At 34.6% G+C, this 14,754-nt stretch overlaps 1 protein-coding gene across 1 annotated transcript in view; it reads left to right on the forward strand.

Annotated features, from left to right (window-relative positions):
• Positions 1-4,685: 4,685 nt before the first annotated feature.
• Positions 4,686-14,754, forward strand: part of LOC136030919 (uncharacterized) — a 112,473-nt gene continuing 102,404 nt past the window's right edge. The window contains exon 1 of the mRNA XM_065710035.1: positions 4,686-6,714. Coding sequence (XP_065566107.1) covers positions 6,712-6,714 — 3 coding nt within the window. The 5' untranslated portion in view covers positions 4,686-6,711. The remainder of the gene's footprint in view (positions 6,715-14,754) is intronic.

Below are 14,754 nucleotides of genomic sequence, written 5' to 3' on the forward strand. Positions count from 1 at the left end.
CACAGGGTTTTGAAACCGAGGGAAAGGCTAGGGTTGTACAATATGAATGAAATTATATTTTAAATACTATTTCCAGTCATCACTGGTAATTTCTGCATAGTAGTAAGTCAAAGGATAATTGGGCAAAATCACTGAACAAGAAAAAAGGACCTTATGTCCCTGAAAACCCATGTAGTAGATTTTTTTTGAAAAAAAAGGAATCTAACTATCGAGGATCCACTCTGGAATTTCCTTGTAGAAAGTTGTATTTTTTTTTATTTTATTTTTTGGAAACTAGAAGTTTTCTACTAATTGCTAAAATAAAAACTGCTAAGTAGAATAGACCAACCGAATATTCAAGTAATCTGACCCTAATGTTTTGTTTTGTTGATACCATCTATTCTTAGATAGGCAACACTGACTCTTAGATAGAAAAATACGTTAGAAGCTCAAGGTTTACTGAATGATTTGTGCCTTATTTAGACTCTAATTTTAGGATCTTCCGAAAAGCTTGATTGGCACAGTCAAATACTAGCTGAAACTTTGTTTGAAGAATATTGTACATTGTACACAAAGGATGACCACCTTGGATCACAGCTCTTTGATGGTAGGCATTTAATTAATATGCATTGCAATTATCCAGAAATTTGAACGTTGAACCCAATACAAGAAGATTGGTTGCAGTTGTGAGTTCTATCCTTTTTATGGAGAGAAATAGAATAAAAGCCAAATATATTGGCTCTTTAATGTTTGGGTGTTTCAATTTATTGTTTTTTATACTTGTCTATTTTTTACTCCGTGATGTTCATATCTAATGTCTCGTCCTGTGGCATCTTGAAGACAGGCCTTTGAAAATGAGAATATCCAAAATAAAATTTATTTCATTACCGTTTGTAGTCAAGGGTGCCCAGATATATCATCATTATCATTTTATTTATAACCCATCCCAAAAAACGGGGCTGAAAGCCAAGAAAAAGATAGAGTAAAACTAAAAATAAAAAAAGATTAGAAAATCAAGAAAAATCAATGTTCATAGATAGGAAGACTTCTGGCATTCAGCAGAGAAATCACAAATACGCTTCTCATTAACTCAAGCTGAGTTTCCCAATTGATATTTCCTTTGCAGAAAATAGTTACTTGTCCAAGTTGGAAGTTCCATTATACACTTTGCAAATTTGAAATAAAGGAGGTTTGGTAAGTCATCTGCAAATGTAACTAACGAAAAATCAACTCATATGAAGATTAATATGCACTTCAACTTATTTTGAGCACCGGTCACACATTTATTAAACAAAACTGAGGAAGTCAGAGCTCCTTGACGTCCACCTTTCAAAATCGGAAATAGTTGACTACCACGTTTAATTAACAAGTAAAGATGGTTGGCTACCATCTTTAATTAACAATTAAACAAGTATTTACCGCAGCATCAGTACTTTTCTAAAGGGACTCACGCAAAACTTGCAAAAATATACGCGACTCAAAAAGCTCTTGCAACATTGAATGCTCCCAAGAACTAGAAATCACCACTTTCTTCAAAATGCTTTAGCACGTTTATAAGCAGAAAGAGAGCATGATCGCTACCTAAGTCTCGCTGGTACCCTAACTGACGACGAGGGGCGGAACAATTTTCTTCAATTTCTTATCAAAAAAGATTTAAAGAATCTTGAAAGTAGTACACGAGACGGTAATGGGCGATAAGAACTGCACAGAGAAGCGTCTTTTACCGTTTTTAAGAATGGGAGTTATTTGTCCGATACAAAATTGCAAAGGGACTACACCACGGACAAGGATCCTTTGAAACAGTAGTGCTAAATGTTCTTCGATTAAAGAACTTGCAAGTTGTAGGTGCCTTGCTGAAATAGAATCAACACCAGAGGAAGGTTCTTTCTTTAATTTCGGAATCAAAGAGTGAACAGCACTTGGCGACACAAAAAAGAATGATTTCGTCTCACTTGAAAGCACAAGGTCAAGCTATTTTTCAATAAACTCCTCTATGCTTTTTTTGGGATCACTGAACTACCTCGCAAAATATTCAACCCACGTTTTTAAGGCACACCAACACTCTGGGCTTTGTTAGGTTTGCTATACTGCCAGAGTGTGGAGGTGTCTTCAGCAACATGGATTACAATTTTCTGGATCAACGTTAACCCATGGTTTTTCAGTTCCGTGTTAAATTTCCGTTTCGTACGGAGCCTCAAGTCATTTACTAAGTCATCTCTCGAGCGACCACAGTCGTTCCAAACAGAAAGCTGTAGCTTGACCGAATTACATGCATTCATTAGATCACTGTTTTTGTTTTCTTTTACCAATCTTCTAGCTGAGCCTTTTTACAAACATTTCGAAGAGGAAGGGTGCTTATTCAAGTACATTTCAGGGGGGGGTGATTTATTTGTGCCAAGTAGGAAGTGAGCTCAATTAAGATGTTCGTTTTACTTTGTGGCTGCACAGCCCGAACTCATAAAAGATAGAAAGGTACTTTGATTTTGCTCTGCATCTCGTCATAGACTACTGAAAGACTCACTTGACATATTTTTCACATCTCGTTAAGAAAACCAATTCGATTCTGTATTTTGAGCCATAGTTGGGAGGAGTAAAATCAAGTAGAGATAGGAAGGGGGTCAGAATAGAATCCTTCTTTTAAAACTTTGACCTCTTGACTCCCAAACCACGTAACTGCCAAATGAACCAAAAACCAGGTCTAAGTTAGAAGTTGAGGAGAGCAGCCCATTGTATGAAAAGTTGTCATTCTGAGGCCATACACAATAGCCGGGACGAACGCAGTCCCAAAAGATTTGTGATCGGGGAGACATTGTGTTAGTTACATCCACATTTAAATAATAATAGTTTAATAAATAATATATAATAGTATTAATAAATTTAATTTAAGTTGGATTACATTAATAAATAATAGTTGATACTTTTTACAAGAGTGTTATTAAATTTTTCACTGATGGTTACTTGTATTCCAGAAATTTTAGTGGATGTCTGGTAACAGTTCTTCGCTATTCGATGGTTATATGCTACAAAACTCTACTTCGTTACCGCAAAGTGGTCTAAATTCTCACTCTTCAATTTCGGAAGAGCGACCCATAACCAATCGGTTGTAGTAAATGTTAATACAGAATATTTTATTTTAACATGTGATGAACACCGTAAATTTTTATACCATTCAACTTCTATCCTAATTTGTAAGACTTATTTTAATTTTCAGATTATGGGTTAGATTCACTTGAAAAAGTAGAATTGTTCCTAAGACACTATGGTATTTTTGCACTTTACATAATTTCAAATAGCAATATCTACTGGCTTTTAATAATATTAAAAATTGATTCTTTACTATAACCTATTCATAGGTTGCAGCCACCGCTGCAACCACGAACCCAGTTGCTATGGGCTAGAGTTTATTCTTTACAATAATCTTTTGTAACGTTAGGTTTTCTGTTGTTCCTTATTTAAATTATAATTTACGAGATTTTTCATTTATAATTGACTAGATTCGTGGTTTGTCTTCTTGTTTTTTCAATTATAATGACTAACAGGAAAAAGCCTATGGCATTTTCATAGTTAGAACAGTAGAAGATGAACCTTAGAAAATCAGGCAGCCAAATAAGTCGAATATAGTACCATAAATCCCTTAAAAGCACATTTTCAAAAGATTTTTTATTATTTTAACTTTTAGTTACTATATGCCTTGGTTTGTTCTTTACTATGCTTCATCAGTTTCTTCAATCATGATACCGTTGAAAATTACATAGTCTCCATATATAATGAACCATATCGATCCTTTATGCAAATTATATTAACTTTAAGTTATGATGTAATAACTTTATTCACGTTTACGACCCTCTGCAGCCTTTTTTTCCACATTGATACTGCTTAATTAGTCCATGTTGTCTTTTGTTAGTTTAATCTTCTTTTTTATTCGCTGTTTATCTTTTTTGTTTTTGTTTATTTATAATACTCCGTACTTTGTTTTTTTTTTACATTTAAGGGTAATAAAGTTAATTCATTCATTCATTCATATATGCTGTGGTTCGTTCTTCTCTTGGTCACATACATCCTTTTAACTATGATACGGAAGTCTAAATTTACACTGAACAATACAGATCGTTTATACAATTCTGAAGGCTGATTTGTTGTAAAAACTTTTCCATTGCTAAGGTCCATTGAATTTGGATGAGGGTATTTTTTGGAGAGCTTTGAGACTTTAGTCGAAAGAGTGAGAGTTGTAGAAGGGCAGCCCCCCTCATTTACGCAATAATTTCTGGTTAATTAAGTTTTAATTTTGCTCATACTTTCTGTTGAAAAAAATTGTTTGTTATTTAATATATTTGTGCACCTATGTAAATTAATAAACATTATAAAATAATACCTTCTGCTAATTGTAGTAACATTGCTAATTTATACGGTAAATCCTGTTTTCTATCCTACTATTATTATTAGCACTAAAAAAAAAATTAATTTTTTTATTGTTCTTGTTTTAAAATTTAATTGTTTTATTAGTGTTTAATAAGTTGGTCTTTAATTGAAGGACTACGAGAAAAAATTGAATCATTTGGCTTTCTTCCGAAGAAATTTTTGCCAAATACAAGAAATATATACAGACAAAAACTAAGACACTTTACTAGTTTGGTTCTACAAGAGAAAGTGTTGAAAGGGGCATCCTCAAAGGAAAATGAACTCCAGGAATCACAAGCACCGTAAGTTTGAAAACCATTACATTGTTCATACTATTTATTTTATTCAAATCAAAAATGATTACTACAAAAATAACTAAATAAGTGTCACTAGACAAATATTCGAAATAGTCCAAAGATCATATAATAATGCTTTTGAGGTTGATATAAACGATCAGAACCTGAGGGTGAGGGTTATGCCCCTGGTGTGTTTAAGGTTATTTTGGAAGGGATGGCTGTATAAACTTTAGAGGTGGCTTATTTTATTGAAATTGATAGTTCTAGTTTCCTTTTAAGTGTCAGAAGTGATAGGGATTAACTACCCCCCCCCCCCCCCCCCAAGTACCTCTCATTTCACCAAGCGCAAATATCAGAATAACAGGTTACATTATTAAGTTAGACCTTTCAGGATAAGTTTTGGCGGGTTGCAGAAGTCACTATTTGTATACTTTTAATACTACTTCTTCGGTTACTGTAACTAATGTTACTAAGGGCATTTGATTAAGTAAAAAATTTAGGGTGAGTTGCAATTAAACAAAAAAACTATACGCATGCAATTATTAAAAGGTCATATTAGCAATACCATAGCCAGCGCTGCTCTATCATAGCTATTAATATCATTTACATTTCAAAGGAGCTTATTTGATTGAGAATTCAAAGTTCTAGTAACTTTTTATAAGAGTCAAAATTGATTGGAGGGCAATAAGCCCTCCTCCTTAACTCATAAGTTTCCATACACTTCCAATCAAAATTTTAAAACATCCATTTTGTTCGGCATAGCTGAACAGTCTTGTTACTATATCTCTAGGGCTATTGTGTAGGTCAACCTCCTAAAGCGATGCAATTTGTTCATTATGCTTAAAAACTAAATGTTGCTTTAAGATTAAACCAAAACACACTGTGTTAATGCTGGTTGCAAATAAGACATCTCAGTGATGTCCCAAGAAAAACTGAGGGTATTAAGTTCAAACTTTTGTAGCTACTTGTATTACTGCTTCTGCTCCTAAAATTTTACTCAATCAAAAATGGGTAAGTACATCCAAGCTGTCAAAGAGCATAGATAGAAGTTTTTGGGAATGGTATTAAGTTTTATTTTTCAGGTCAACTAGAGGAGATTTGAAACTAAGTTAAACACTACTATTTGGATCATGATTTTCAAAGGTGTGTGTGTTGTTAAAAATTAAACAAAAATTTTTCTCCAACATACAAACAGCAGACCAAACTGAATTCTTAAAGAAAAACTAAAGCTTTCATAAAATAAGGTTTTCAAAGAAAAGTGAAGAACTCTATTAAACTAAAAATGAGCAAAAATAGAATCAAATAATCTACCATGCGTAAATCTAACACAAATCAGCATCAATAAATAAATGAAACCCAAACGAACAGAAATTACAATAAATAACAGAACCAAATTCAAAACGAGCAGAAATTAACATGAGTAGGGCTCAAAACCCCTATGCCTTCCCAAAGCCAGAACATAATTTGCACTTCACTGATTTGTTTTAAATGTTTTTATTTTTATAAACCAATTAAATATTATTAAGATTTTAAAGAATTAATATCAGCATATGTATCCACGGTTATTTATTTTTTTTTTTTTTGTCAAGTGCAAATTATGTTCTGGTCTTGAGAAGACATGGGGGTTGTCAGCCCTACTCCTTTTAATTTTTGCGCGTTTTGAGTTTGACTAGGTTATCTATTGTAATTTCTGTTCGTTTTGTGTTTCATTTATTTATTAATGGGAATTTGTGGTAGTTTTACACTTGGAAGATAAGAAGAACTAACTCGTAGAATTTGACAGCGCTTTCGTCAGTAAGAGCTTAAACAATAAGAATTTTTTGGGATCCCAAAACCAACTGTTCAAAGCAGAGAAACCTTCTTAACTTTTTGGGGCCATATTTTTTAGCTTAATTTTGATGATTTTTCGACTACATTTTTTCTTCTTCTTTTCTTTTTTTGAATTTGGTGCCCGCCGCTGCCAAAAAATTGAGAAGTTCATACGGAAGTCTTACCAACAAAATAGGATTGGTGTTTTTTTCTAAGTTTCAACATACTTATGGTGAGTAAATTCCTCTCACTTCTAAAAAAAAAAAAAAAAAAAACTTAAATCACATGACACAACTCAATCAAATTCGGAAGACCCCATTTTCCCGCGCAGGGGGGGAAGGGGTTCCCCCCTATCTATTGTAATTTCTGTTCGTTTTGTGTTTCATTTATTTATTAATGGGAATTTGTGGTAGTTTTGCACTTGGAAGATAAGAAGAACTAACTCGTAGCTATTTTTCGGGAGGGGTATATTCCGCGTGGGGGTGTTTTCCACGGGGGGTTGGGGTGTAAACGCTTAGGACTGAAATAGCCAATGAACATGCCTTTGAGTGTAACATGACCCCACAAACTTCATTGGGAAAGGAGTGCAAGTTAACACAAAACGACAAAAATCGCAAAGAAGAGAAAATGGGGATAATAACACTGCTACTACTACTACCACTAACAACTCACTGCAGCACCAAGCCGCCTGAGGCAATCACAGCTACGCAAGCTCTTCCTCCATCCTAATCTGTGGAAAACCTCCTTCTTGTTCACCCTCACAGAAAGCTCCCATTTCTTATAAATCTTTATTTGCGACATTCTTCCACACCAACCGCGGACGACCTTCTTTCCATTTACCCCAAGACGATTGGCCGAAAAGGATAATCTTTGGTAATATGTCATCCTTCATCCACAAACCGTGTATTTGCCATCCCAACCTTTCTCTCATTATAGCCATTGAGTTACAAACCCTCTTCCAGAAATGGGTCAAATTCTATTATGGGTTAAATTGGAATTTTTTTTTTCAGAAAAAAGATCACGGGTGCGAGTTCAATCGTTTTTTTCCATGTTTTTGTTTTTCCCGAGGTTATTTTTTCTACCCAGTGGTCCTAGAATATCTGTAGAGGGTTTATTCAAACGGAAATTAGAAGTTCTAGTGTCCTTTGAGAGTTACCATTAAGACTGGAGGGCAACTAGGTCCTCTCTCACGCCCCCTTTTTCCCAAAATCGTCTAATCAGAACTTTGAGGTAGCCGTTTTGTTCGTCATAGTTGAAAGTCTCAATAATTGTACCTTTGGAAGTAATATTACCCCCCCCCCCCCAAAGCCCCTGAAGAAAGATTTATAAGTTATAACATTTTTCCTTTGTTTATGTATAGCATTTTGTTGTTTGGAAGTATGCATATATTTTTCAAATGCAGGAGAGGGGAACGAATCTTCTATTGGGGGATTTTCCCCGGTGAGAATTTTCCAGGAGGTGAACTTCTCTGGGTAAAAATTACACTGGGGAAATTCGCCAGAATTCCTATAAGAAATTCTATATATACGTCTTGCTTTCTCTTTGTCGACTCAATTCTCTTTGTCGCGTGGAGATGTTAAGGGTTATTGTCCAGGGTAAATTTTCCGCCGGTATTTAATTGTCTAGAAGATTTTCTCCTGGGGAGGGGGATTTTTTCATGGAGTTAGAAGTACCCAGATTTCCTGGTATTATTGAAAAAAAAAGATAAGAAATTAAATAAAAAAAAAGTTTTTTCAACTGAAATTAAGGAGCAACATTAAAACTTAAAACGAACACAAATTAATATGTATGTGATGGTGTATTCCCCTCCTCAGCACCTCTCTCTTTACGCTAAAGTTTAAGTTTTGTTCCAATTCTGTAAGATCTACTACTGAAACAAAGGGGTCGTTTAACGAGAACAGTAAGAAGCTAAGAAACTAGCCAAAATCAGTTAGCTTGGCTATCTTTGAAGTATCGAAACATCCAAACCGTCATGGTTGCTATGCTCAAAATACTTCGGAAGAAGAACTTCAAACTTGTTGTAAACGACTGAGTGGTTTTTCAAAAAGTTAAACTGAGTCATTCGTGATTTTATAATGAAAAAAAAAAGTTTTTATGCTGATTCTAAATAAAAGTAATTCACTAAGCTCCGTGTTACATATCAAAAGCAGTGAGGCTGAGAAAATTTGCAAAATTTTCAAAAAAGGGGAGAAAACAATCCCAAAAGGTCAAGCAATATTGATTAAAATCACACCTTCATATTCAGCAAATCAGATAATCCTACTGAGAGGTTTCAAGCTCCTATCTACAAAATATTGTAATTTTTGCCAGAACAATGATCACGGATGTGTGTTTACTTGTTTTTTTTCCAGGGGTGATGGAGATCGTCAAAACTAACAGTCATTAAAGATCAGGAGAACGATCATTCAAATGGATATTCATTTTTGGTTTTCACTGTCATTTTCATTTGAAAAAAATTTAGTGTACCTTGACCTTTTTTATTACTATGGCTCATTTTACTTTTCACTGTCAGCTTCATTTGAGTAAAATTTAGTGTACCTTGACTATTTGTATTACTATGGCTCATTTTTAGTTTTTACTGTCATTTTATTTGAGAAAATTTAGTGTACCTTGATTGTAGTTGAACAGCCCACAGGGCAAAGGTTGCAAGTTATGTTATGGGGCATATAAGGTTTTTATAGAAAGGGCGGTCATATAAATTTCAGAGGGAGCTCATTGGATTGGTAATCAGAAGTCATAGTGTCCTTTTTAAGTGATCAGAGGGTAGATACCCCCGCTACCCAGCACACACACGTCGTATTTTTCCGAAACGTATCTGATAGAAATTTTGAGAGGGTTGTTTGTTGTAGAAAGTTCGGAAAGGGCTTATTCGATTGGAAATTGAAAAGGCTAGTGTCCTCTATAATAGTTAAAAGTGACTGGAGGGCAACCAGTACCCCCACGCCCATTATTTCCATAAGCACTTCAAATTAAAATTTTGAGATAATCATTTTTTTTGGCGTAGTTGAAAGGTCTTGAAATTAGGTTTTTGAGGATGAGACCCCCACAGCCCTCAGGGCAAAGGTTGTAGCTATGCCCTGAGGGTATATAAGGGTTTTATGGAATGGGTGGTCGCTTAAAATTTGGGAGGGGTTCATTGGATTGGAAATCAGAAATTTTATTGCCCTTTTTTAGAGTCAAAGTGAACGGAGGGGAGCTATCCCATAAACTTTAGAAGAAGCTTAATTGATTGGAAATTATTCTAGTTCTCTTTTAAGAGTCAAACGTGATGGAGGGAAAATAGCCCCCCCCCTTACTAACTACCTCTTCCCCAAACGCATTTGATTGAAATTAGGGATAGCCATTTTGTTACCAGTATTCAAAGAGCTTATAACAATTTTTTCAGGGTGGGCACAACTCCCCAGAGCCCAGGGGCAAGCGTTGTAAGTTTTGCCCTGGGGCATGTAAGGTTTTTATGAGACGGGTGGTCGTATAAACTTTGCGTCTGATGGGGCTAACTCTATTACAAGTTGGAAGTTTTAGTACCCTTTTCAAGAGTCAGAAGTGAATGGAGGGCAATCCCCCCCCCCCAAACATATCATTCCTCAATAAACATCCGATTAAAATTCTAAGAGATCTATATTGTTCAGTATTTTTGAAAGGTCCAGTCATTGTGTTTTTTGGGATGTGAACCTCTCCACGGTCCTCAGGGCAAGGGTTGTAAGTTAGACAATTATTTCATTGTTTATGTTATTGAGAAAGGTATGTATGTTTAAACTTTACTTTTTAGGAAAACGAAGGACATTCCGGTGATTTTTTCAGAAAATGTTGTGGGGTGTTGAACTAAATAAAAAAACATTGTGTTTACGGAGTGTGTGTTTAAAGGGCGTAACTCAGGAATGACGTGAGTATATTAATTTGGAACCTTCAGGAAATGATAAGGGAGATGGTCAAAAAGTCAATATTTGTATGGTATCAATAGTGCTACTCCTACCACCACTACAACTACCACACTAATCAATTTAAAGTGTAGGGGAAATTTGAACTAAATCAAAAGACGCTGTTTACGTGCACATTGTCAAAAGAGTGTATCTCAAGAATTGATCTGGGTATTAAATTGGATTTTTTGGGGAATGTTTAAAGAAGAACATTATATAACCCAAAGGTAATAATCACCCGCTAATACTACTATCACAGCTAATCTTACTACTGCTTCAGCTACTACTTCTAAGGCAAAGAGAATTGAGAGGAACATTTCAAGAGCTGTATGAACATACAGGTTACCAAAAGGATTTATCAGTAATATCGCAGCAATGGCTTATTGTATGAAGTTTAAATTTCCAAGACTTCATAAGAGGGATGTTCTACTGACCAAAAGGTACAACAACTGCAACTAGTACTACCACTATTAATATTAATGCTATTGCTAGTAATATCAATGCTACTACTGTGGCTACTGTTAAAACTATGCCTAAGGGTATCAAGGTGAAATTTTCAAGGAATTTTGAGGAGGGGAGATGAACTGAATCACACCACGCCATTTCTATGTAGATTGTCTAAAGGGCTTAAAAAGCAATATCTTATGAACAGTTTAGTGTGTGTAGTTGAAACTAACAGGACTTGTTATGGGGGATGTTGAACTAACAAAAAAATTTGCATCTTAATGCTAATGCTTCTACTAATGGTGCTGCTACTATTATTACTACTTCTACTGCTACTACTGCCACTAAAGCTAAGGCTACGATTATTAATTCCACTGCTGCTACTACTACTGCTATTAAAACTAAGAGTATTAAGGTGACAAATTTGGAATATATTGAAACTGATTGGAACTTAATCGAAACACGATATACTCACACAGGTAGTTAAGAGGAAGCATCAAAAATTCTTCAGGGATGGTTGATGGTATTAAGTTGAAACTATCAGCATGTGTTGAAGTGGACGTTAAAGAAACCAAAGCTGTTATGCGTGTGTTGCTATTAATGCTACTACAACTATTGCTATTACGCAAGCTTAGGGTATTAAACTGAAGCTTTTAAGGGATATTTAGGCGGATGTTGAACTAAATCGAAACAAACTGTGAGCATGTGAACTTTCAAAAAGGTGACAAAGTCATATCTCAAGAACTGCTTACATTATGAAGTCAGACCTTTAAGGGTAAATTGGCGCGAATTTTGAACTAGCCAAAATGTACTATGTGTATTCTTTTAACACTACCACTCCATTTACTGTAACTTATGACGCTAAGGGTATTAAGGTGAAACTTTTAGGGAACGTCTGGGGGGAGTTTAAATGAAACGAAAAAATGGTATGAATGCAGGTTTTCAAAATGCTATATAAGCAATATCACCGGCAGTGCCACTCTATAATAGCTAGAAATGGCATTGAAACATTTGAAGGAGCCAAGCTGATTTAAAATAAAAGTTCCCAGTAATTTTTTTAAGTTTGAAAAGAGATTGGAGGGCAAGCAGCCCTTCGTCCAAGCCCATTCATTTTCCAAACACATCCAGTCAAAATTTGGAGACAGCCATTTTGTTCAGTGTAGTGTAATGGTCGAGTATCTATGTCTCTAGGGATATTGGGCATGTCAACCTCCCAAAACCTCGTTAATGTATCGAGAACGATTGGGGGTATTGAGTTGAAACTTCCGGGGCTGCTACTATTACTACTTTTGTACTTTCAGTTGAAAAAATAAAAAGAGTGTAAGTGTATCTAGGTTATCAAAGAGCATATTTAAAATATTTCGGGATTGGTATTAGTTTTATTGTTCAGGTGTTCTTGAGGAGGTCTAAAATTATATTATAAAATACAATTTTTGTCAGGATTAAAAATTGTTGAAAAGTTTTTCCAACATAAATAGCAAGCCAAACTATGGAGTCCCAAACTAAGGAGTCTTATAAAAAAATCCGAAAAGATATATAATATTTTTTTCTATGAAAACGACTATGTTAATATAGGCGAAAAGGATTTAATTTTAAAGACTTTTTTCCAAAAAACAAGTTTTACAAAGAAAATCGAAGAGCTCCAATAAGCCAAAAATGAGCAGAAATAACGTCAAGGAATTTTCCAAGGCTAAAACTAACGCAAATCACAATCAATAAACAAATGAAACTCAAAAAGGATAGAAATTGCAATAAATAGCAGAGTCAAATTCAAAAAGAGCAAAAATTAACATCAGTAGGGTTGATAACCCCCATTCCTTGTCAAGACCAGAAAATAATTTGGACTTTACTAAAAACACGGTACATTTGAGTTGTTTTCACTTTCTTTTATTTTACTAAATAAAAAGCTATTAAAAATTTAAAGAATAAATATCAATATATATAAATTAAATTGATAATCCAAAGTCATTCTTTTTTTTTCTATTAAACAGAAATTATGTTCTGGTCTTGAGAAGGCATGGGATTTACCAACTCTATTCATGTTAATTTTTTGTTCATTTTGAGCTCGACTCCTCTATTTATTGTAATTTCCGTTTGTTTTGGATTCTACTTGTTTATTGTTAATGATTTGAGGTAATTTTATCTTTGGAAAATTACTTGACTTTATTGCTGCTCATTTTTTGCTTAATGGAGGTCTGCTTTGATTTGAAAAACTTGATTTTTGGAAAAAGTTTTGAAATGAATGTTTAAAGAAATATCAATGGCATCGTATCTTATAGGAAAAAGTTGGGAATACAATGAGACAACAAGTCGCGTTTATATAATTTTTACTATGTGATATTAGGTACATTAAGCAGATTACGGAATAATTCAACTGAAATAATGTTACACGAAAGATAACCTCAATTCAAAATTTGCTAAATTATTATATGAAATGTAAAAATATTCATAGTATTTCAGCAACATTTACCTATAAAGTCGAACACTGGTGCATTTGCACATAGAGCAGGTACATGTATGCATAGAACTTAACACTGGTACATTTATATATAGAATGGTACAACATATTCTGCAATTAGATTCTGCTTACATCTACTTTGAAGGGGTTTTTTTTTCGATGACTTTACCGGCGAATAGACCTGAATCCGATCTTTTATGTGATTTGTGATTTTATCGCTGTTCGGAATATATACAGTAATGAAGTTCAGTATGTGTGGAAAGGGTGTTCCATTTCTGTCTTTTATTTTATGCTGAAAGCTCCTCCGATTCAACCTTTGGCTCCTTAGCTTCATCTTTTTGTTCCCTAGATTTAACCTTTGGTTCCGTATATTCAACCTTTGGTTCCATAAATTTATCTTTTGGCTCCATAGATTCAACCTTTGACTCGATTGATTCATCTTTTGGTTACGTAGATTCAAACTTTGGTTCCGTAGATTCACCTTTGAAAATGAAGTAATGATTTTTTTCCAGCTTATATTTTTTTGGATAGTACTGAACTTATTAATAATCAACCAAGGCAAATAACACTTTTAAATTTCCAAACACCTTTTCCCAAGCAAAGATGGTTTTGAACCCATTTTCCGCAACATCATGTATGGCTAGAAGTAGTTGTAATGACATTTACTGAGATCCCTAGCGTAAACAGTAATTGTTCTCAGTCTGGACCCCGGCCGGTTTGCTTAAATTTCATAACGACTTCCAAAGGCCAACGTCCCAATCGGTCTTCAGTTCAAAATTCTGGGAAAGAATATGCCAACATTCTCTATTGTCTTCAAGGCACGCTTTACAGCCAAGGATATATAAACTGGCATTATTCTGAAACCAAATATCCTCCGTTTCATATATTCTGGTCCTCCCCAAGGAATGCTCATGAAAACAAAATCAACTTGTTAACTACTCGAAAGCTCAATAACGTCACCAACTATAAATTCGATTCTATTCTTGACTCCGTAGACTGCTACATTGTTACACATTTTCTCAATCTTCGAAGGATCTATATCAACAGCAATTACTCTTTTGCACACCATTGCTAGCTGAACAGTATTTCCACCGGCTTTACAAAATGCATCAATCACCAAGTCACACCGACAATGCTAAGTAATTTGTTTGGTTGTTTCTTCAAACGTTGTCGAATACCACGCCTCTCGATCTAATAAAGTTCCTTTGTCAAAATTAAAAATGTTAAATCGCTGATCCCAATATTTATAGTAAATAGGTTCGATTTCATCCACTCTAGAGGCTCTTTGTTGAAGATTTTGCTATCTTGCATCCCATAACCTGAATCCCGTCTCCTAAGAGAGTGATCGTTATGTTTCTGACTTGGATATTTACGGATATTAGGTTCAGCTCTCATCCAATCTGGAGGTTCTTTTTTAAAAACTTCCCCATCTTCAACAAATAGACCCGAATCC

The sequence above is a fragment of the Artemia franciscana genome, chromosome 1 (assembly GCF_032884065.1).
Source record: "Artemia franciscana chromosome 1, ASM3288406v1, whole genome shotgun sequence".
Taxonomy (NCBI): Eukaryota; Metazoa; Arthropoda; class Branchiopoda; order Anostraca; family Artemiidae; genus Artemia; species Artemia franciscana.